General features: G+C 36.9%; 1 protein-coding gene across 9 annotated transcripts in view; it reads left to right on the top strand.

The window, feature by feature from the left end:
* Positions 1–25117, top strand: part of ATG10 (autophagy related 10) — a 318724-nt gene that overhangs the window by 132764 nt on the left and 160843 nt on the right. For all 9 annotated transcript variants that reach the window (XM_004759142.3, XM_004759139.3, XM_004759138.3 and 6 more), the window contains one exon: positions 18593–18700. In XM_004759142.3, coding sequence (XP_004759199.1) covers positions 18593–18700 — 108 coding nt within the window. The remainder of the gene's footprint in view (positions 1–18592; positions 18701–25117) is intronic.

Below are 25117 nucleotides of genomic sequence, written 5' to 3'. Positions count from 1 at the left end.
TTCTCAAAGGTAGAAAATGATATATTGTTTTGATTTGCATTTTCCTCATTACATTGATGTTGAGCACATTTTCATATGCTTATTGGTCACTGGCATTTCTTCTAGGAGTTTTTTGTTTATGTCCTGTGTCTGTTTTACTGTAGGGTTGTTTATCTTTTTAATATTGATTTGTAGGAATAACTTATATATTATGACTATCAATCCTTCATTTCCTATATGTACTGCAAATATTTTTTCCTAGACTGTCACTTCTCTTTTAACTTTGTTAATAGTATCATTTGTCATATAGGAGTTTTAAATTTTTAATAAATCTGCCAGTGTTCTGCTTTATGGCTTCTGGGTTGGAGTTTTGCTTAGGAAATCCTTCCTAACTTTAAATTCTGAAAATATTCTCTTTTATTTTCCTCTAGACCTTTATTATTATTATTATTATTATTATTATTATAGTTAGGACTTTAATCCATCTGGAATTTATTTTGGAGATTGTGTGGGATAGTAAGATAGTTTATTTTATTTAATGTTGAACTGGTTGACTTCATGTTTATTATTGGCTCATCCATTCTTCCATCTATGATCCAACTTTTTATTATATATTAAATTCTAACGTGAGTCTACTTCTAGACTCCACATTCTATTCTAATTCTTGATCTATTTTTTTCTTATCTGTCACAAAAACCTTGATTTTAATTATTGCTAGTGCTCTTTAGTTAATTTTGATATCTTTGATATCTGATAATTATACCATTCATTGCTCCTTTTTTTTTTTTTTTAAGATTTTATTCATTTATTTGACAGACAGAGACCACAAGTAAGCAGAGAGGCAGGCAGAGAGAGAGAGGGAGAAGCAGGCTCCCCACTGAGCAGAGAGCCTGATGCGGAGCTCGATCACAGGACTCTGGGATCATGATCTGAGCTGAAGGCAGAGACTAACCCACTGAGCCACCCAGGTGCCCCCATTCATTGCTCTTTTTAAAAAGATTGACTACCCCTGTGCATTTGTTTAACATAAATTTTAAAATCATTTACAAGTTTCGTTTAAAAAAACTTGTGATTTTTTTCATGGTCTACTGTAAAGTTACGGAGTTTTCCTGACGTGGTAGGTATATTCCTGTATATTTGACATTTTTTGTTCAAGCTGGGAATGGTGCATTTTATCTTTATGATTTATTGCTACATTTGTAAAATTATTGATTTTTATATGTGATCTTTTTCCTGGCCACTCTCTGAAAGTCTCTTGTTTATTGTTATTAATTTTTCTGGTGGTTCTCTTAGAACCATATCTGAAAATTCTGATTTCATATTTTTGATTTGGTTTTCTAGTTGTTTAAGACATGAGGGTAAAACTAGTCTCCATTATTTTATAGAAGACTAAAGAAACACTTAGAAGAATGCAAAACTTCTTGAAGGATACTAGTGTGTATTGCCATTATATGAAATGTAAATTTAATGAATACAGATTTTAAGCTAATGGTAGATATACAGTCATTGGTTCAACTGGTCTCTTTCCAAACCCAAGATTGGGAATATAGCAGTGGGAGAATATGATTAACTCCTAGAAATGAAGAAGAGTTATTAAATGTTGTTTCCCTAAGATTTGTAACCTAAGTGTGAGACAAGAGGGTGTGCTTCTGTTCCTTCTGCTGTTGCATTGTATCAGCCTAGCTTTCTCATAGCTCCTGCCTTGATGTGGAGGTAACAGACTTCCTTCTTCTTCTGATACTGGCTCATATCAAGCTATGGGAAGCAGGAGTTCTGGTAGAAGATATAGAAGGAGAGGACATTCACTGGAAGAGCTTAAACATGCACAGGCTTGGAATGGAAATGACTATGAGGGCACAGATTGTGACTCATTCTGGGAAATATGTCAGGGAACTTTTGTTACATTAATAAAAAAGTCTGAGTGGATGACATTTTCCCTCTCTTTTTCCACCTCTTCTCTCTTCTTTGCTGACAGTGCGAGTTTGTACTGTCATACATACCTGGTATTAGATCCAAATAGTGGCTATCAAATGCCTTTTGGCAAGTAGAGTGATTTTAGTAGTCTTCAATCTCATATTATCCAGGTGGGACAAAAAGTAGTAATTGTACTACTGCTTTGCAGCTTTCTCTAAAAGCTCTCAGTATCTTTTCCCCCATGATCTGTCAAAGCCCTTTTGGTTTCCAGCAGGAGTCATGAGAATCTGGCCTAGTGTGCTCAGGCTGGAATCGCTTCGGACGTCTTGGCCATTGGCTCTATCCTACCTTGGTCTTTCTTCTGGGCAGGCTGCCTCTGCGTTAGGTGCAGGAGCTATGTGACTCCCTTTCTCCCACCTCTTTCTGCTTTGCCATCTGTACTGAGTTGAATAGTGTCCACACCCGCCCCCCCCGCGATTCATGTCCACCCAGAACCTGTACCTGTGACTGTATTTGAAAATAGGATCTTTGCAGATGTAATCAAGTTAAGATGAGGCTGTACTGGATTAGAGTGTGGCGTAAGTACAATATGACGGGTGTCCTTGTAAGAACAGGGAGATTTGGACACAGAGTGATGGACACACAAGGGAAAAGGCCACAGGAAGACAGAAGCAGAGATTGGGGTGATGTGTCTACAGGTTGGCAACAACCAGAACCCAGGAAAAGGTAAGGGAGAATTTTCCTCTAGATTCTAAAGAGAGAACATGTCCCTGCCCGCATCTTGATTTTGGACATCTATCCTCCAGATTTGGAATGGCGAGAGAATAATACATGTCTGTAGTTTTAAGCCTCCCATTTTATGGTACTTTGTATGGCACCCATGCCAGGAAGGACTTTCTCACCTCCCCTTTGGCTTTTTTCCACCCTTATAGCAGGAACCTTCTCTGAGTAAAACTGCCTAAATTCAGGCACCCTTTATTTCTTGAAAAACTAGGAAAGGTAATAAATTATTTGCAAGAATAGTGCTTTGAAATCAAAGTGACAGCTTGCTACCCTAATAATTTTCTACTGTCAGACTTTCAAATTTCTTTTAATTTAGTTTAAGTATAAAATTACTTCAGTACTCTTAATTCTCTTGAATGATTTGCTTAGAAGAGATAATGTTATAAAAAAGGAATTACTTATTAAAGGAATAAGATTTAGAGTAACTTTAAATCTAGAAATCAAGACAGGGAAGTTCAGAACATGGGTCATTTTTTGGTTTGTTTTTTAAGCTATATTAGAAAAGCAATGATAAACCTTTGAGAACATTTTAACTGGAACAAACAAAATATGATAAATCTATAAAGTTAAATTGAAAGTAGAAACAGAGAGAATTTGTTTTTCTGCATCAGGTTTTCCACATGCCCTCTAATCAGTTATAGTAGCTGTTGGCCATTCCTTGGGCACAAGTAAGCAGGAGTGCTCTAGGAGGCAAAACCAAATTGTTTAATATAAAAAAAGTATGAGGGCACAGATGGAGGTCCCACATCTATGAACTGAAAATTGAAAACTCAAAATGGGCAAGTTGAAAAACTTGAAAATATTATTAAAAAACAAAAGAGGAAAAGGAGAATGAAATCCCACAAAATGCTTAACAGTGAAATTTAATATTGTAGAGCTATCTCTTGAAGGTGTTAATAAGGAAAATAGAACCGATGTGATTTAAAGTTACTTTTGATTCTTTGGCTCTAAGAAAGGGAAGGGATTTAACATCATTTAAACTGTAATCATTCTTTAAAAAACTTGGATGAAATAGGCAGGCTGTGTAGGTGCGTGTAAACAAATAAATGCATGCTCTCCCAGATAATGTCACCAGATTGGCCCAATAACCTTTTCTCGTTTGATAAGTGGCTAATTTTCTTCTACTCTTTTTTCTTTAGGGCCACTGTGCTTTGCTGTGCCTTGGCCTGCATTTGGGAAAGGGGAGAGTAGTGAGTCTACCACTTATCTCCAAAGTCAGAAAGGGGCTGGAGGTGAAAAGAAGGGGGACATGGGAAGTCTGAGAGTCTTGCCAGGGAAAGGGAGCCAGAACTAGTGTAAGAAAACCAGGTTTTTAAACAAATGAACACAGTACTGGGCTTCCCTGTAGTTTTTATTGAGTGAAATAGAAAATTGAAAGCCCTTAAAAATTGAAATTTTAAGTGACCAAAAAAATTCCCACTTGAAAAACAAAATGAAGGTACACTATAATTCTAGGAAAGAAGTATCAGCCTTGTTTTAGTTTAGCAACTAGAGGGTTAATTGAAAAAGCAGAGAAAGTAAAAAAAAAAATTAGCATTGTATGCAGGAACATTTTATGGTTCTTAGAATAATTTTGGTTTCAGAGTAGAAGGAAAATTCTAATGAATTTTCCTAATTCAGTCTTCCTAGCACAGTGTTTTTTCTTTCATGGGTTGGGTCTTTATTTTACTTTATTTGTTTTATTTAATTTTTACAAGGAAAAACAGTATATGGCCATTGTAAAACTCTGATAATACATAAATATATAAAATATAAATGAAAATATTTTCTTCCCTCTCTCTGACTCTGTTCTGTAGTTTGTTTTCTATATGTGTGTGTGTAATATATATGTATATATATATATATATATATATATATACATGAATGCACATTTATAATATATTTATATAAATGGGATTATTGTTTTGTAACTTACTTTTTTCACCTAACATTATATCATGGCATCTTTCTTCATGAGCGTATAGAGAAATAGTTCATTATTTCTTTTTCTTTCTTTTTTTTTTTTTTTTTAAAGATTTTATTTATTTATTTGACAGAGAGAAATCACAAGTAGTTGGAGAGGCAGGCAGAGAGAAAGAGAGGAGGAATCAGGCTCCCTGCTGAGCAGAGCACCCCATGTGGGACTCGATCCCAGGACCCTGAGATCATGACCTGAGCCGAAGGCAGCGGCTTAACCCACTGAGCCACCCAGGCGCCCTAGTTCATTATTTCTGATGGTTGCATAGTATTCCATTGTATGGATGATTTATATTTGTTTATTGGAGTCTCTATTGATGAAGAATAACTCCTTATTTATTCTCATAGTTATCCCTGTAACTTTACTTTTTTTAAAAGGTTTTATTTATTCATTTGACAGAGAGAGAGAGAGAGATCACAAGTAGGCAGAGTGGCAGGCAGAGAGAAGGGGAAGCAGTCTCCCCACTGAGCAGAGAGCCCAATGCGGGGCTCAATCCCAAGACCCTGAGATCATGACCCGAGCTGAAGGCAGAGGCTCAACCCACTGAGCCATCCAGGTGCCCCATCCCTTTAACTTTAAACAACATATTTCTACTTACTGATTTCTCATTTTTGGACAATGATCATTGATTTTTGCTGTGATAGATGAGGAACTTATTGTGTTTATACTATCTTCCACATTCCTTCTTTTTTTCCTTCTGATTTTAAAATTATATTACTATTTTTATATCATCAAGGTTTATAATATTTAGATTTTGTTCATTAATTATAATTAGTTGTCTGTGCTTTGTTTATGGGTTGATTAGAAATTCAAATTTAATAAAAGTGTATAGTGAGTGTGCTCATGTAAACAAGATTGACTGCTGAACTAAGTATCATGATAGAAGAGAGTGTAACACTCTGATATGCTGCTGCTGTGGAGAGAATATTTCATTCAAAATCCTACAGATTCTCTTTTTGTTTCATATCATAGACAGGCTAAGAAAGCTCTTCTAATTGGGAAGAGCCAGAGAGTCTGTAGGCAAGGGCCAATGGCCACAGTGTTTTTGTGTTGTTTAATTTCCAGCTAATGAACAAATGTGTTCAGTAGGCATTCACACATTAGTCACACAGGTAAAAGCAATAACTATGGGTTGTGTTGTACACATGTTAAAGCAAGGGGATATCAGCCTTTATTGGTTGGGACCCAGCCAGCAGATATAATTTTTCTCAAAAGGACAGCCCCAACTTCCTCAGCTGGATCTGAGCTGCATCTCCATTCCTTGCCCCTAGAAAGTTTTTGAAACGGGTATGGGCTATTTAATAAATGACTGTTATGTTTTACAAACTCCAAAATACTACAAGACCAGGGAAGATTAGAGATGTACAAAGCTCTTTTTCAAAGATGAAGTATGTTATATCCTCACTTTAACTTTTGCGTTTTGGTTTCTTAAGTATTTGGTCTTTTGAAATTTTTACCTAGGTGAGTCAGTGGTTATAAGTTACCCATGGATCACTTTGACTGGATCTGGTCACTCTTGATACTGACTCGGAGGCATTAGAGTCAGCCATGGCCAAGATCTACATATGCATTTGTAAGGTTTTTTTTTTTTTTTTTTTTTTTTTTATAAACATATATTTTTATCCCCAGGGGTACAGGTCTGTGAATCACCAGGTTTACACACTTCACAGCACTCACCAAAGCACATACCCTCCCCAATGTCCATAATCCCACCCCCTTCTCCCAAAACCCCTCCCCCCGGCAACCCTCAGTTTGTTTTGTGAGATTAAGAGTCACTTATGGTTTGTCTCCCTCCCAATCCATCTTGTTTCATTTATTCTTCTTCTACCCACTTAAGCCTCCATGTTGCATCACCACTTCCTCATATCAGGGAGATCATATGATAGTTGTCTTTCTCTGCTTGACTTATTTCGCTAAGCATGATACGCTCTAGTTCCATCCATGTTGTTGCAAATGGCAAGATTTCATTTCTTTTGATGGCTGCATAGTATTCCATTGTGTATATATACCACATCTTCTTGATCCATTCATCTGTTGATGGACATCTAGGTTCTTTCCATAGTTTGGCTATTGTGGACATTGCTGCTATAAACATTCGGGTGCATGTGTCCCTTTGGATCACTGCATTTGTATCTTTAGGGTAAATACCCAATAGTGCAATTGCTGGGTCATAGGGCAGTTCTATTTTCAACATTTTGAGGAAACCTCCATGCTGTTTTTCCAGAGTGGCTGCACCAGCTTGCATTCCCACCAACAGTGTAGGAGGGTTCCCCTTTCTCCGCATCCTCGCCAGCATCTGTCATTTCCTGACTTGTTGATTTTAGCCATTCTGACTGGTGTGAGGTGATATCTCATTGTGGTTTTGATTTGTATTTCCCTGATGCCGAGTGATATGGAGCACTTTTTCATGTGTCTGTTCGCCATCTGGATGTCTTCTTTGCAGAAATGTCTGTTCATGTCTTCTGCCCATTTCTTGATTGGATTATTTGTTCTTTGGGTGTTGAGTTTGCTAAGTTCTTTATAGATTCTGGACACTAGTCCTTTATCTGATATGTCGTTTGCAAATATCTTCTCCCATTCTGTCAGTTGTCTTTTGATTTTGTTAACTGTTTCCTTTGCTGTGCAAAAGCTTTTGATCTTGATGAAATCCCAGTAGTTCATTTTTTCCCTTGCTTCCCTTGCCTTTTGCGTTGTTCCTAGGAAGATATTGCTGCGGCAGAGGTCGAAGAGGTTGCTGCCCCGTGTTCTCCTCAAGGATTTTGATGGATTCCTTTTGTACATTGAGGTCCTTCATCCATTTTGAGTCTATTTTTGTGTGTGGTGTAAGGAAATGGTCCAATTTCATTTTTCTGCATGTGGCTGTCCAATTTTCCCAGCACCATTTATTGAAAAGGCTGTCTTTTTTCCATTGGACATTCTTTCCTGCTTTGTCGAAGATTAGTTGACCATAGATTTGAGGGTCTATTTCTGGGCTCTCTATTCTGTTCCATTGATCTATGTGTCTGTTTTTGTGCCAGTACCATGTTGTCTTGATGATGACAGCTTTGTAATAGAGCTTGAAGTCCGGAATTGTGATGCCACCAACGTTGGCTTTCTTTTTCAATATCCCTTTGGCTATTCGAGGTCTTTTCTGGTTCCATATAAATTTTAGAATTATTTGTTCCATTTCTTTGAAAAAGATGGATGGTACTTTGATAGGAATTGCATTAAATGTGTAGATTGCTTTAGGTAGCATAGACATTTTCACAATATTTATTCTTCCAATCCAGGAGCATGGAACATTTTTCCATTTCTTTGTGTCTTCCTCAATTTCTTTCATGAGTACTTTATAGTTTTCTGAGTATAGATTCTGTGTCTCTTTGGTTAGGTTTATTCCTAGGTATCTTATGGTTTTGGATGCAATTGTAAATGGGATTGACTCCTTAATATCTCTTTCTTCTGTCTTGCTGTTGGTGTAGAGAAATGCAACTGATTTCTGTGCATTGATTTTATATCCTGACACTTTACTGAATTCCTGTATAAGTTCTAGCAGTTTTGGAGTGGAGTCTTTTGGGTTTTCCACATATAGTATCATATCATCTGCGAAGAGTGATAATTTGACTTCTTCTTTGCCGATTTGGATGCCTTTAATTTCCTTTTGTTGTCTGATTGCTGAGGCTAGGACCTCTAGTACTATGTTGAATAGCAGTGGTGATAATGGACATCCCTGCCGTGTTCCTGACCTTAGCGGAAAAGCTTTCAGTTTTTCTCCATTGAGAATGATATTTGCGGTGGGTTTTTCATAGATGGCTTTGATGATATTGAGGTATGTGCCCTCTATCCCTACACTTTGAAGAGTTTTGATCAGGAAGGGATGTTGTACTTTGTCAAATGCTTTTTCAGCATCTATTGAGAGTATCCTATGGTTCTTGTTCTTTCTTTTATTGATGTGTTGTATCACATTGACTGATTTGCGGATGTTGAACCAACCTTGCAGCCCTGGAATAAATCCCACTTGGTCGTGGTGAATAATCTTTTTAATGTACTGTTGAATCCTATTGGCTAGTATTTTGTTGAGTATTTTCGCATCTGTGTTCATCAAGGATATCGGTCTATAGCTCTCTTTTTTGGTGGGATCCTTGTCTGGTTTTGGGATCAAGGTGATGCTGGCCTCATAAAATGAGTTTGGAAGTTTTCCTTCCATTTCTATTTTTTGGAACAGTTTCAGGAGAATAGGAATTAGTTCTTCTTTAAATGTTTGGTAGAATTCCCCCGGGAAGCCCGTCTGGCCCTGGGCTTTTGTTTGTTTGGAGATTTTTAATGACTGTTTCAATCTCCTTACTGGTTATGGGTCTGTTCAGGCTTTCTATTTCTTCCTGGTTCAGTTGTGGTAGTTTATATGTTTCTAGGAATGCATCCATTTCTTCCAGATTGTCAAATTTATTGCCGTAGAGTTGCTCATAGTATGTTCTTATAATAGTTTGTATTTCTTTGGTGTTAGTTGTGATCTCTCCTCTTTCATTCATGATTTTATTTATTTGGGTCCTTTCTCTTTCTTTTTGATAAGTCGGGCCAGGGGTTTATCAATTTTATTAATTCTTTCAAAGAACCAGCTCCTAGTTTCGTTGATTTGTTCTATTGTTTTTTTGGTTTCTATTTCATTGATTTCTGCTCTGATCTTTATGATTTTCTCTTCTCCTGCTGGGCTTAGGGTTTCTTTCTTGTTCTTTCTCCAGCTCCTTTAGGTGTAGGGTTAGGTTGTGTACCTGAGACCTTTCTTGTTTCTTGAGAAAGGCTTGTACCGCTATATATTTTCCTCTCAGGACTGCCTTTGTTGTGTCCCACAGATTTTGAACCGTTGTATTTTCATTATCATTTGTTTCCATGATTTTTTTCAATTCTTCTTTAATTTCCCGGTTGACCCATTCATTCTTTAGAAGGATACTGTTTAGTCTCCATGTATTTGGGTTCTTTCCAAACTTCCTTTTGTGGTTGAGTTTCTAGCTTTAGAGCATTGTGGTCTGAAAATATGCAGGGAATGATCCCAATCTTTGATACCGGTTGAGTCCTGATTTAGGACCGAGGATGTGATCTATTCTGGAGAATGTTCCATGTGCACTAGAGAAGAATGTGTATTCTGTTGCTTTGGGATGAAATATTCTGAATATATCTGTGATGTCCATCTGGTCCAGTGTGTCATTTAAGGCCTTTATTTCCTTGCTGATCTTTTGCTTGGATGACCTGTCCATTTCAGTGAGGGGAGTGTTAAAGTCCCCTACTATCATTGTATTATTGTTGATGTGTTTCTTTGATTTTGTTATTAATTGGTTTATATAGTTGGCTGCTCCCACATTGGGGGCATAGATATTTAAAATTGTTAAATCTTCTTGTTGGACAGACCCTTTGAGTATGATATAGTGTCCTTCCTCATCTCTTATTATAGTCTTTGGCTTAAAATCTAATTGATCTGATATAAGGATTGCCACTCCTGCTTTCTTCTGATGTCCATTAGCATGGTAAATTCTTTTCCACCCCCTCACTTTAAATCTGGAGGTGTTTTCGGGCTTAAAATGTGTTTCTTGGAGGCAACATATAGATGGGTTTGTGTTTTTTATCCATTCTGATACCCTGTGTCTTTTGACAGGGGCATTTAGCCCATTCACATTCAGGGTAACTATTGAGAGATATGAATTTAGTGCCATTGTATTGCCTGTAAGGTGACTGTTACTGTATATGGTCTCTGTTCCTTTCTGATCTACCACTTGTAGGCTCTCTCTTTGCTTAGAGGACCCCTTTCAATATTTCCTGTAGAGCTGGTTTGGTATTTGCAAATTCTTTCAGTTGTTGTTTGTCCTGGAAGCTTTTAATCTCTCCTTCTATTTTCAATGATAGCCTAGCTGGATATAGTATTCTTGGCTGCATGTTTTTCTCGTTTAGTGCTCTGAAAATATCATGCCAGCTCTTTCTGGCCTGCCAGGTCTCTGTGGATAAGTCAGCTGCCAATCTAATATTTTTACCATTGTATGTTACAGACTTCTTTTCCCGGGATGCTTTCAGGATTTTCTCTTTGTCATTGAGACTTGTAAATTTTACTATTAGGTGACGGGGTGTGGGCCTATTCTTATTGATTTTGAGGGGCATTCTCTGAACCTCCTGAATTTTGATGCTCGTTCCCTTTGCCATATTGGGGAAATTCTCCCCAATAATTCTCTCCAGTATACCTTCTGCTCCCCTCTCACTTCTTCTTCTTCTGGAATCCCAATTATTCTAATGTTGTTTCGTCTTATGGTGTCACTTATCTCTCGAATTCTCCCCTCGTGGTCCAGTAGCTGTTTGTCCCTCTTTTGCTCAGCTTCTTTATTCTCTGTCATTTGGTCTTCTATATCACTAATTCTTTCTTCTGCCTCATTTATCCTAGCAGTTAGAGCCTCCATTTTTGATTGCACCTCATTAATAGCTTTTTTGATTTCACCTTGGTTAGATTTTAGTTCTTTTATTTCTCCAGAAAGGGCTTTTATATCTCTCGAGAGGGTTTCTCTAATATCTTCCATGCCTTTTTCGAGCCCGGCTAGAACCTTGAGAATTGTCATTCTGAACTCTAGATCTGACATATTACCGATGTCTGTATTGATTAGGTCCCTAGCCTTCGGTACTGCCTCTTGTTCTTTTTTTTGTGTTGAATTTTTACGTCTTGTCATTTTGTCCAGATAAGAGTAAATGAAGGGGCAAGTAAAATACTAAAAGGGTGGCAACAACCCCAGGAAAATATGCTTTAACCAAATTAGCATTTGTAAGGTTAACAGGGATCAGAAATTGAAACCAGAGTTAGTGAGATTGGTGGGTCTTAGCTGTGGGCATGAGAAGGGGACACACTAAATATTTAGAATTGTGTTTTGGAGGATCTCTAAATCCTTAAAAATTGCTTTCCTACACTATCTAATTCTGGCTTTTTAAAAAATAGACAGATAGTAGTTTAATGTCTGATCTCCTCAGTGTAATCTTCGCTTTTCAGCAGCACTATTTACTTTTTTTTTTATCCCTAAAATTAAACTGTGGGCAGCTGCTGGTAGTATTGATATGATCTCTTACTAAGGGAAAGAATAATCACTTGAGATCTGTGTCCTAGGTTTGGCCTGTTCCTCAGGGTTCCACTGACCCTGAAGGTCTTGTTGTTTGATCAGTGTTGGCAGTGAGCTAGAAACTTCCTGGTTGTCTTAATTGCTCTCCAACGGCTTTGCCAAGCCCTTCCTGCAACTGGTCAGTCTGGGCAGTTCACTTCAGTTTGAATCCTATACGCAGTACTTTGTTGTGATGTAGAGCTGAGGCCCTTAGATAAGTGTGTGTGTGTGTGTGTGTGTGTGTGTGAGAGAGAGTTGTTTTTTTTTTTTGTTTTGTTTTTTAGATAGCAGGGTTTTTCTAGAGAAGATCATTAAACCTATATTAAATTCAACTTCAGAAGCCCTATGATTATTTGGATAGCTGGATTCCAATAGGCATAACAGCTCTCTGGGTGGGATAGTCCATGGTAACTTGTGAGAAAACAGGCACAAACTTGTTCTATTAGGAGATCCTTAGATCCCCATCCAATACTCAGTCAGCAGTACACTAGAAAACTTGGTTGTCTCTGTAGGGTTCTATATGGCTTCCAGGACATTTTCTCCCTAGAAGTTCAAAATTGGAATTTATTACAGTAGTGTGATAGCCTGGAGGCATATGTTCAAAAGGCAGTCAATGAAGTATTTGTTCAATATGAAGAGTTATTTATAGGCACAAAAGGGTTTGTGTCCTAAAAAAGTAAGTTTCCTTCCTAACACTCCCACCATCCTCACCCAAACTTTTAGAGGTCACCAATGATTCCGGTGTCTTGGGCATCCTACCAGATATATTCAGTGTACACACAAACAAATCTGATTGTATTTAAATAAATGATAGCATAATATACATACATGCATACTTTTCAGCACATTTTTTCCCTTAATGATCTATCTTAGTTATTATTCTGTATCAATTCTTATAGAACTTGTTCATTTTTTATGGCTGCATAACATTCCATTATTTGACTATACTATAATTTAACCTCACTGATAGGCATTTAGTTGTTTGCAATAGAGTGCTATTAAAGCAATACTTTTTACATGTCATTGCATGAATTTTATTTCCTGTACCTGCAGCTATTTCTGTAAGATGCATTTCTGGGTAGAAGATAGGTGCATTTTTAATTTGGTTAGTTATTGCCAACTTGTTCCCCAGGGAAGTTACACTAATTTAAACTATCCTGCCCATGGCAATGTATGACAGTGCCTGTGTATTTTTTCTACATTTTTATCTACACACTGTATTTAATGGTTTTGATCTTTGCCAATCTGATACGTAAAAAAATGATATCACATAGTTTTAATTTACATTTTTTCTTATGGGTAATGTATCTGATGAGTAAAATAGGTTTATTTTTATATGGTTAATATGCATATGTACTTCCTCTTTAGTGAACTGTTTATATTCTTTGTCATTTTCCTGTTGAACTGTTGTCTCTTTATTTTTTAATTTTTATTTTTTAAAGATTTTATTTATTTGAGAGAGAGAGATTGAGAAAGAGATAGCATATGAGTGGGGGGAGGGACAGAGGGAGAAGGAGAAGCAGACTCCCGCCGAGCAGACTCCTTGCCGAGCAGGGAGCCTGATGAGGGGCTCAATCCCAGGATGTGGGGCTCAATCCCAGGATCCTAGGAACATGACCTGGACCGAAGATAGCCACTTAACTGACTGAGCCACTTAGGAATACCTCTTTGTCTTTTTCTTTTTGGTTCACTGGAACTACTAATACATGGGAAATGAAAACTATTTATATATTGATAATAAAATCCGTTCTTAACATTTTGATATTTGTCTTTTAACTTTATAGTGTTAAGATTTTTTCCATGGAGTAGAAATTATCAGTATTTTGTTATGACTGTGGGGTTTTTATCTGTTTTTAAAATACCTTTAAAATACATATATAGAGGTGCCTGGGTGGCTCAGTCCTTAAGCATCTGTCTTTGGCTCAGGTCATGATCCCAGTGTCCTGGGATCCAGCCCCACATCGGGCTCTTTCTCTCACTCCCCCTGCTTGTGCTCCCTCTCTCACTGTGTCTCTCTCTGTCAAATAAATAAATAAAAATCTAAAAAATAAATAAATAAAAATATGAGATTGTGTGTGTGTGTATTCCAGTGTTTTCATCTAGCACATTGATGATATTGTTTTTCTCATTTAAGTCTTTATTCCTTTATTTTGTTGTAAGGTGAAGGTATTCTATGTAGATAACTTGAGTTTTGACTGTGAGGAGGAAGTGTTCTCTTTTTCATTAGTGGTGTCTGGGCTGCAGCACCTGGACATTTCCTATTATTTCTCTTCTGCAGTGACAGAGTGAAGCAACCTGCTTTGTTGTGGATGATCAGTAGGAGTTCTGATGGCTGAAGTGTAGTTGGACATGGGACAGTGACAGTGTTAGGTGGTCATAAAGGCCACTTAAAAAACAGTCTTGGGGGGGTGCCTGGGTGGTTCAGTGGGTTAAAGCCTCTGCCTTTGGCTCAGGTCATGATCTCAAGGTCCTGGGATCGAGCCTTGCATTGGGCTCTCTGCTCTTTGGGGAGCCTGCTTCCTCCTCTCTCTCTGCCTGCCTTTCTGCCCAATTGTGATCTCTGTCTGTCAAATAAATAAATAGAATCTTTAAAAACAAAACAACCCAATCTCAGCAAGACAATTATCATATGATCTCCCTGATATGAGGAAATGGAGAGGCAACATGAGGAGTTTAGGGGGTAGGAAAAGAATAAATGAATCAAGATGTGATCGGGAGAGAGACAAACCATAAGAGACTCTTAATCTCACAACGCAAACTGAGGGTTGCGGGGGTGGGGTAGGGGAATAGGGAGAGGGTGGTTGGGTTATGGACATTGGGAAGGTACGTGCTATGGTGAGTTCTGTGAAGTGTCTAAACCTGGCAATTCACAGACCTGTACCCTTGGGGCTAATAATACATTATATGTTAATTAAAAAAAAAAAACAGTCTCGGTACCATCAAGATGAGAATTTGGTCAAGCTGAGAATTCGCGGAGGCCAGTTTAGCATATGGAGAGCTCCAAGCGAGCCATGGTATTCCTAGAGGCTGGGAATTGATTCGTGGCCATTACTCCTGAGATAGCTACGGATTACTTGGTTGACCCTGTTCTCAGAATTTAAAATGGCAGCTTCAGTGAATTAAGTAAAGTAGTTCTCAACCCTGGCTGCTGTCTACACTACAGGAAGATTCTGGTCTGAGGGGGACCCTAGCTAGGTTGAGAACCACTGTTTAATGTAATCGGTTTGTGATGCCTTTGAATCAGGGGTTGAAGTGCTTGTTGCCTCAGTGCTTCCAAATGTATACACAAATCATCTGGAATCCTGTTAAATACAGATTCTGACTCAGGGTGTCTTGGGTAGAGCTTGAGATTCTGCCCATCTAACAAGCTCCCAGGTGAGGAGGAGGCTGCTGGATCCCAGACCATACTTGAATGGCTTCGGCTTGTTACTCAGAGTGGGAAGCGTCGGTTTACATGCCGTGAGAGTCAGTAAACATGTTTCTGCCATGATCCGGACTCTAGCAGAATTGCTTGGTTAAAAGAGCACTGGGTCAAGAGGCCTGACTTCCACCTCCAGTACTTCCCCCAATTAATTATAAGACAAGTCTTTTAAAAGTACTTCAGTCCTTCACTCTCTTATCTCGAAAATGAGATGGTTGAACCAGATAAATTCCTCCCCAAAGCTCCCTTTGTTCCTACCTCTCCTGTTCTGGTTCAAGATTTTTTCAGGAACCAGGGACCAGGTTTTTATGTGGAACTGTGCTCTGTAGTTAGGACCTTTTCTTCCCCAGGGAAAGGGGCCTAGCCCCCAACTTTGGATTAATTGGGGGAAATAACACATGTCAAAAAATTAAAGAAAACTTTTTCAAAAGAGATTTTATTTATTTGAGAGAGAGGGAAAAAGCACAAGTTGGGGGAGGGTCAGAGGGAGAGAGAGAGAGAAGCAGACTCCCCCCTGAACAGGGAGCCTGATGTGGGGCTCAATCCCAGGACCTTGGGATCATGACCTGAGCCAAAGGCAGATGCTTAACTGACTGAGCCACCCAGGAACCCCCCAAAATTAAAGAAAACTTAATGTTGCATTGTAAGCTATCGCAAGTACAGAAAGAATGCAGGAAAGATAGAGTTGGGTGTCTACCAGAAAAGTCAGTAGAGATTTGAGTCAGTTATCATTTATTGGGCCAGATGGACTGTAGTTCTAGCTCAGGGGGCAATTCTTATGCTTTTATGTTTGCTTGTTTCTACAAAAACAAACCTTCAACAGTGAAGAACAAAACATATTTTTCTGCCTTAAATTAAAACAGTGTAGGAGAAAAGCCTACTTTCGTGGAAGCAAATGTTTGAAAGGAAGCTAAAATGCTATAAACTTTTTTTTTCTATACTTAATTTTTCAAGGTTTATCTTGACTGTTGAAAGATTGATACCAAAAAGAAAATTATCATGACCAGATAGAGACTGAGTCAAAAACCCTTCTGCATTTCCCTATAGACACTAATAAGTAGTATCAGAAATTACCTAAAATAGAAATAAAATACCTTAAATTATAGGTAATATTAAAAATGACATAATTCTCTACTTTAATTCATTGGAAAAGAGATCAGATAATACATTTAGATTTTATAACATAGGTGCATAGGAATTTTGGACTTAACCTCTTGATGTCAAAGGAAGTATATTTTACCTTGTAATTAGGGTTTTACTAAATTATAGTTTGCCTTAGGAAGAGTTTGTATTATCAGCGCTCATAAAATAGAATAGTTACTCTCATTTGGTAAATCAGATTCAGTACAAAAGTTTAGTTCTAACTCTTCTCTGAATATCTTAAGAGTTTTTTTTTCCTATCGCTAGATTATTTTTAAATTGCAGACTGCTTGTACTTTTTGTCTCACAATCACCTACTATTGATGGCTTTACTATATTTGGTAAACCCTCTCTATCATCAGCTATTGCTTATCTATTGTAATGAGGGTAATCATATAATACAGTAGAAACCATGTAGTTTATTCATTCAAGTCAAAACTATTTTATTGTTTAAGAGATTCTTTCTGCGGTCTTAGGAGGCTCATTTTCAACAATAGGAAAACCTCATCTGGTTTTAAACTAATAACATTTATTAGGCTAGGGTACAGCTAGCTTTAAGTGTGGTTGGTGTGAACACTGTAATCAAGAGCTGGTCTGTCTGCATCTTGTAGCATTGCTTTCCTCTGCATTGGCTTCATTCTCGGGCTTCATTTGATTATGTGATGGCTGCCAACACTGCCAGGGCTTTATCTTCCTAGTTCAAATCCAGTAGAAAAGAGAATATCCTCCCCCATCCCCTAACCCAAGTCCTGAACTGTATTTCATTGGCCCTGAGCAGATTTCTTGCCCTCCTGAATCTCCGAGGCCAGTAGGACTGATGCTCCTATTGGCCAGCAGAGTTCAGAGGTTCCAGGGGGCTCATGAATTGTGAAGGGACATTATTCAACCTAGTAATAACCTGGAATCCAATGCTCTTCCATAGTTGGCATGATACAATTTTTTTAAAAGATTTATTTATTAATTTTAGAGAAAGAGTAAGCAGAGGGGAGGGGCAGAGGGTGAGGGAGAGAGAGTCTTAAGCAGACTCCACGCAGAGCACACAGCCTGACATAGGGCTTCATCTTGACCTGAGCTGAAACCAAGAGTCAGATGCTTAACCAACTATGCCACCCAGGCGCCCTAGCATGACACAAATTTAAAAAAAAATAAATTCAATATTGAATCACTCACAAACGCTATAAAAATTTTCTTATTATGTAGTTAAAAACTGAATTTTTGAATCCTAGTAAAATTATTTAAGTGAATTATGAATGGTTTTATTTGGAATGCTATTCTGTACTTTTGTTGCTACATCAGATTAATCACATTTCCTTGATTATAGCTATTAAATTCTGTTAAAATGGGAGTGTTAGTGTGACGGTTTGGTGGAGAATTAATAATACTCATTAATTTGTGAGTATGTTTGTGTATGAGGAGGTATTACATTTTATATATGACTTTATTGAATTCAACCAAGTTTTGCTTTTAAAAAATGGAACTGACCACTATTAGATAAACAGTGTATTTAAGAGCAAGTATAAGACAGAGGTGAGAAATACAATTGGTGAAGGGCTTGGAAATCATATCTTCTATGGAACATTTGAAAATGATGGTAATTGTCTTCAAGTCTATGAAGAATGGCTTTGTAGAAAAAAGTTTAGTTTCTGGAGAGCAGAACTAAAACCAGTGAGTTAAGGTTAAAGAGAAACATTTCAGTGCAATATAAAATAGTATTTTCTCAGTGAACTATGTAGCACGTACCAAAATGGAGGTGGTGGTCATATAAGGAAGTAAAGCAAGGGTTCCTGGAAGTGCTTAGGTAGGCGCTGCGCAATTATCTCCCTGTGATGTTGTGATGGAGATCTTGCCTTGAACAAGAAATTAAAATGGAAGGTCCCTTCTAGCTTCAAGATCTGTTGCAAGTCCTCTATAAATTTCTCTTTTTATATAGGCCATGAAATCAATATTAATATGTAAGAAAGTATTTCTGTAGGTTTAAACGCTTTTTAACAGCTGCCAACCTGAGGTTTTGCTCTATGACTTATCGTCTATGTACTGCTTGGAAGAAAAAGGAGGGGGGATACCTAAGAGAAGGGAAAACATCATTAATAAGTGAGAAAAGTGGGGATTAAAACTTCTGTTCAGTGAATACTTATTATATGCAGGGTTTATTTGATGAGTTTCTTTATCCATAATATATCTCATATAATTTAATGTACTTAAGTTTTTATTACTCAGTTTGGAACTTACAAGAAACCATAGCTCTCAATATGATGAATTCTTAAAATGGCATTTTCTTATTATTCTTCATGTGGAACACAGGACTGTTCTGAAGGCTACATGTGCAAAACACAATTTCAAATGAAACCTGGGACACTGGTATCGCATCCGGGGACATCTGCCCATGTCCAGACATGTCTTCCCGTGGAGGTAAGTGGCTTACTAAATCATATTCTCCCTTTCAGTCTTTGTGAAGTATAAATGAAACAATTTAAATCTGTTAAATATATATTTGAAAAAAATAACTGGCATTGGATCCTGGGCCTACTCTAGTGGGAACATTGAACATCATTGGTTAGGAGATATTTTCTTCTATAATATTGAAAGCAGAAATTGTGGTAAAGTTAAGATCCGCTCTGAGTCAATACAGACTGTGGATCTGAAGACCACAGATGCCTTCCATTGCCTGTTGACTTTTCTCCAGTGAAATCCTCCCAGGACAGCACAGACCTGTCCCTCAGCTGATTAGTACGTGGCTGGAGATCTCTTTGCCTAGGCTGTCTGCATTTAACTGTTTTCTCCTATGCCCTTTAAAATATTCTGGATCTGGGTCTCATTCCTTAGGGGACTTTAACCTTGACTTGAAATTCTTGGTAAATTAAATTTTAATAAGGTGCTAATGGCTTAGTGATTTTCTGGGATATTTTCAATTTTATTTTTATCAAAATGCAAATAGCCTTCTTGTTATTGTTTGTAAGGAAATTTTTAATATATCCATGGCAAAAGCAAACAATAAAGAAATATGTAAAGAGTAAAAAAACTCCGATATGTCCTTTAACTGGAGATAGCCACTTTTAATATTTTAGTAAATATCCTTCCACACATTTTCTATCATCTAGACGCATATATATTTTTCCTTTTTGCAATGAACAAGTCATATATCATGGAGATCTTTCCATGTCAGTAAATGTAGAATTCCATAGTTCTTTTTAAGTGGCTTCATTGCATTCCATCCTATGGATATACCATAATTTTGGAGAGCCCATTCTGAAGTAAAATACTTGAATTCTAAAATAGAATTGGTGGAGATCTAATTGTTTCAACACAGTGGAAGAAAATACTAATGCTTGGAATTCTGAGCATCCTGGTAAATGGGAGAGGACACTTTTCTTGTGAAGGAAGAGCCCTTTCTCGGGACATGTTAAATCAGTCCGATTTGGCAATCCAGCGTTAGCTCTCCCTCCCCCACCCATATATGACACTGCCCTGAAGTAACTCTTGCCAGTGTAATTCAGTTTGCAAGTTATTCTTGAGGGTATTGTGTTTGGTAATAAGCTAAGTGCCCCTGGGTGGGCACTCAAATCCCGATTACTGTTTCATAGTTCAAATAGCCAACATCAAATCTGAGGCCACACATTTTAGGAAGCTTTTCAATTCATTATATATTAACTTTTAAAATGCACATGGAAATGGTGATTTTAAAGATGAATTTCCGGTGTAGGCCTAACACATTGGCAGAGATTGTAAAGCTTTAAAAAGTGGTATTGACAGTGTGAGGGAACTGACACTTTTTGGTTGTTGTTTTAACTTCACAGAGTATAAAGATGGCCACATACTGTGAACAATTTATTACAATTCTAGGAATTAACTTCATAAAATATAAGTCTTTTCAACATTTTTCATTTTAAACATTTTCTAAAAATTTTCAAACATGAAAAAGTTGCAGAAATTTTGCAGTCAACATCCATATTGTTATCACCTAGTTTCTACCATTAACATTTGCTGTGTTTGCTTTATTATATGTCTGTCCATCTATTCATCTATCAATACATCTTATTTTTTGATTTAATATTTTTACTTCAAAGTAGATTACAGAAAAATACCCATAGAATAATTAGAAATGTACACAGATTTACCTGCAAGGACATTCGTCTCAACATTATTTATACTAGGAAGAAATGGGAACTACTAAAATGTATAACAATGATGCATTGGTTAATGATGGCACATCTTTATGATGGCATTTTTGATTCAGTAGGTCTGAAATAGGGCCTGAGAGTTTGCAGTCCTGACAAGTTCCCGAATTTTACTATAGCTGCTGATCCAGGGATCACATTTTGAGAACCACTGCATTGATCTCTGATAGAATGCTTGGCATATTTGAGATGCTGTACAGCTGAGATGGTTAGATTATTAGTTAGATCATTAATATGATATATGACAGAGTCGATATTACAATAATCTTGGAGGGATGAAAGATGTCTCAGGTTGGGTTTGGCAGAAGTAGAGCCTGGGATGGAGTTGCCTGTTCAAGTGATTTGTTAGGGATGGGCTCTTAGAAGAAAGAGAGTGACAGAAGCAGAATAAGAACAAGGGATAAAAGCTAAGGAAGAATGTGGTCTCTGCTAGAAACTAACTTGGATCTGATCCCATGGGAAGCTACGGAGCACAGACTACACCCAGAATTAGTTCCACTTTGTGTCATTGGAATGGGTCTTTTGTATTCTGTGACAGTTATTGGCTGTCCTTCAGTCATTGGGTAAAGTAGAGGTGAAGATAGCTTCCCAAGCCAGGTGGCTCCAGTGTTATTGAGTAATTCTGCTGTGTGTTGGTATCAGCTAACAATCAAAATAGCTAAGTGAGGATGGGTGCACTGGCCTTAAGCGAGCTAAAATGGGCATCAGTAGTGTCCACTACCAAAGGTTGATGTGAAACCAACAAAATGAGATCCACAGGGAACTATATATTTAAGTTCTGTATTTAGATGAAAGGAGGGAGACAATGCTGTTTTGGAAAATGTGTTTATTTTTCATAGAAATATTTCATAGAAATATGCGATTATGTTAACATGTGTTTTAAATGAATGAATTAATTATAAAGTTTGGTTTTAACTGCTAATACAATGAATGTCAATAGATAAAACTCTCTTAAACAGAAGCTCATCAGGATCTTCAGTGATTTTAAATGTGAAAACGGGTCCTGAGGCCAAAAAGTTTGAGCACCATTGATGTAGAATAAGGAAATATTACATTATAACATACGAAGAGCTCTGATAACTAGAATATATAATAAACATACAAGTAAGAGTTGAAAAATCATACTAAATAAAATGTTTATCATAAGTAGAATTCATTCAGGCAGAGAAGCATCCCCGGGGCCATAAGTGGGCTTATATATATTGCTATGAGGAATATTTGGGGGTTCTGGAGATGTTAAGCTGCAAGTGAAGACCTAGGAAAGTTAATTGTCTTTAGATATCTAGAAGCCTGTTCTGTGGAAGAGAGAATAATAAGTTTACTTTGATTCTGAGGACAGAACTGGTTTGTGTTTGGAAATTATTTTAGATAATTCTCAATAATGTTTAGCGTTGTCTACAGTGAAGTTGGTCAACTTGCAAAGTTGTATGCTTCCTCCCCTTTCATGATGATGTTTAGCAACAGAGTGGGTATAGTGAGTGGTCATCAACTGAAATGCTTGGTTGCTTAAAAGACAGCTGGACGATGGGTGAGTGAAATGCGCTGATGGGAAGTGCGGTGGAGAAGTGGAGAAGGCATGACTCATCCAATAGGGGCAGCAGACCTGCAGCTCCAGGTGGATTTTAAAGAGGAGGCAAAGATCTGGATTTTTATGCATTGGCTTAATTAAAACAAAACAAAACAAAACAAAACAAAACAAAAACTGTGGAGGTCATGTAGACTATACATATGGGCTGTAGGTTATCCTTAGGCCACTGCCCTATAACCTAACCTCTTTTATTATAGAAAGGAGTCCTGCACTGTAGAGAAGACTAAACAAGGGATCTCTGAATTCTCTTTAAGACTTTAAGCCCAAAAGTTACATGTCTCTCTGTTTCCAATTTAAAGATAGTCTGCTAATAGTTGTTTCAGTTTTGTCTTTTTTTTTTTTTTTTTAAATTTTGGCCATGTATAATGTGGGAAACTTGTCCTTCCTTGTTCTAATCAGAATCAGCATTCTTAATTGTAGAAAGATAGCTGGTTTCATGATTTCTTAGGAAATAAGAGTATCTACAATGGTATGTAGATAATCACAGGATTTTTAAAATTTATTTATTTATAGTTATTAATTCTTAAAAGATTTTATTTATTCACTTGAGAGAGAGAGAGAGAGAACACAAGCAGGGTGAGCGGGAGAGGGAGAAACAGGCTCTTGTTGAGCAGGGAGCCCAACACGGGGCTCTGTCCCAGGACCCTGGGATCATGACCTGAGCCACTAAGGGACCCTGATGACTGGATTTTTAAAAACAAAGCAACATATAATGGTGTTAATATTTTACTTTATCACCATATGATTTTTTGGATTTACCTAAATATTTTTCTTAGGTAAATTAAGATTTGATCATTTATTTAACAATGTTAAAAAACATTTAATAATTGGTCTGCTTTAACAAATATGAGTTTATTGTGAAAGTCCTTATTGAAGTCTTACTTATGTAAATTAAATAATAATTTAAGAATGAAAGTAGGAACACAAGCTGTATATCTCAATTAGATATTTGATGAAAATTTGTCATTATAAACCTTTAAAATACATATGTATATTATTGCAAAATAACTGCTAAGCTTTAAAAATATTTTGTAAGATTCTAGATTAACTCATTGGCTCATTGGCTAATAAAGACTTCAGTAACTAGTGCGGAGAAACAAGGTGATAGTTTTCTATCATGTATAGCATTAAACCACTCTTAATAAAAGGTAATAGTGAGATGGATATTCAAAATGGGCATTGATTGTTAATAATCAATAGTAAAAATGATTGGTGAGGCTCAAAGTGGAAAATATATGAGAAATTCTTTTTTTTTTTTAAAGATTTTTATTTATTTATTTGACAGACAGAGATCACAAGCAGGCAGAGAGGTGGGCAAAGAGAGAGGAAGGGAAGCAGACTCCCTGCCGAGCAGAGAGCCCTGCCCAGCAGAGATCATGACCTGAGGCTTAACCCACTGAGCCACCCAGGCACCCCTATCTGAGAAATTCTTACCTATAGAACTAGTTTTCTGGCTGACATTGCTTTGCATGTCAGGGTTTTCGTTTTATCTCTGACTTCTTCATTTATGAAAATCTGAATCATTTTCATAGAATGGAGATGCCCAGACTTTGGCCTTTATTTAATTCATTTCAGGCACCTATATATATTTATTTTAAGTTGGTCAATTATTTTTTATATTATTGCAGTTTGGATTCTTCTGTCTAAAGTTAGATTGCTAAAGTTCCATTTCTTCCTCTTGAAGAGGTATTAGAGATGGGTGTGGAGCATGTTTTATTTATTCATTTACTATCTTCATTACTTTAGAGCCTCAGGTTGCACCTTCATTACATTTTTTAAAACTCTGAAAATGATAGAATCATAAAAATAGCAATAGTATGCTACTGGAAAAAGGATTTTTGTCCTAGGGCCTCAGAGTTCACTAACTGGGACTTTCCTCAGTCCAGGGCAGGTAGAATATGATAGAGAGCCCTCAACAAAAACAACCTATCATAAATTCCCCGAAGCATAAAGCTGAGAATCAGTAACTGGAGATGATCGCAATTGCCAAAAGACCATATTCAAGAGAATGATGCTCTTCTGAGGTAACCAGGTCTTCAAATATACTCATTTGCCCTAAGGATTTTATTAAGTGGCTTCTAGGATAAGTTCTATTTTTGTATGTCCAAAATAGATTCCTATGTCAACATATCGTGGTGTTTTGTTTTTTTTAAATAATGGAATAAATGACAAGCCACAGTTCTCAGTGTTTACAGTTTTTCTGTAAAGCAACTGCTATTTTTAGACTAAAGTATAAACATGTTGGTAAATGTAAATGAGTAATAAGCACGATTTCCCCCAGTATTTGAAAATGTAATTATTAAAGCAATGTTAAAATGCCAGAAAATCTTTTATATTTAATGTGTGTAGACACAGAAGGAAGGATATATAGTAGTTACTCAGTGTTTATTTATTGATATGATTAATCTAATGTTGATAGGTAAATGAGTTTTAAAAGAAAATAACTATTAATATAGCAGACCCAATCCCACTTGTGTGTTTTTCTTCAGATATTTTGAAAAAGTTACAAGACAAAGCAAGTCTTGATTTTATTTAATTTAGAGTGTAAATATATGCCATAGAGTGGTGTGCTATTTGACAGTGGCGAGTATAGGACATTCTCAAAACCAGTCAGGACTGATTAGGATTTACAGCTCTAATTGTAATTAGGATTACTAATTGTAATATGGATTATTATACTAGATATAGTATTTTAATGCAAATTATATTTCTTTCCTATATGACATAAGTGTTAACTTATTCTTAGAACTCATCAGAAACTACACATAAAGATCTAGCACTAAAACTGTTTGCTCTATTGAAGTCTTAGGTGTGTTAAAGCAACTTAGTTTCTTTTGTGAAGCCAGAAGGTCTTACAGGGAAATGTTCCACATTCTCCTGACTCCTCTAACTTCTCTAGGTCCTTGGTACCTGAATAAATATCACTTTGCAAAATTCAGAGAGTGTATTAGGTTTATTGAGAACCTATAACCTACATAGGTTTTTAAAGTTACTTCTACATTTGAAATTCTCTGTGCCCTCTTCTCCCTGGCAGAGCAAAGTGAGAATCTGGTTTTTTGAGAC

Source organism: Mustela putorius, unplaced genomic scaffold, assembly GCF_011764305.1.
Source record: "Mustela putorius furo isolate JIRA1106 unplaced genomic scaffold, ASM1176430v1.1 tig00537350_pilon_pilon_pilon, whole genome shotgun sequence".
Taxonomy (NCBI): Eukaryota; Metazoa; Chordata; class Mammalia; order Carnivora; family Mustelidae; genus Mustela; species Mustela putorius.
Note: the sequence above shows the minus strand (reverse complement) of the source record. Positions and strands in the feature narration are given on the sequence as shown.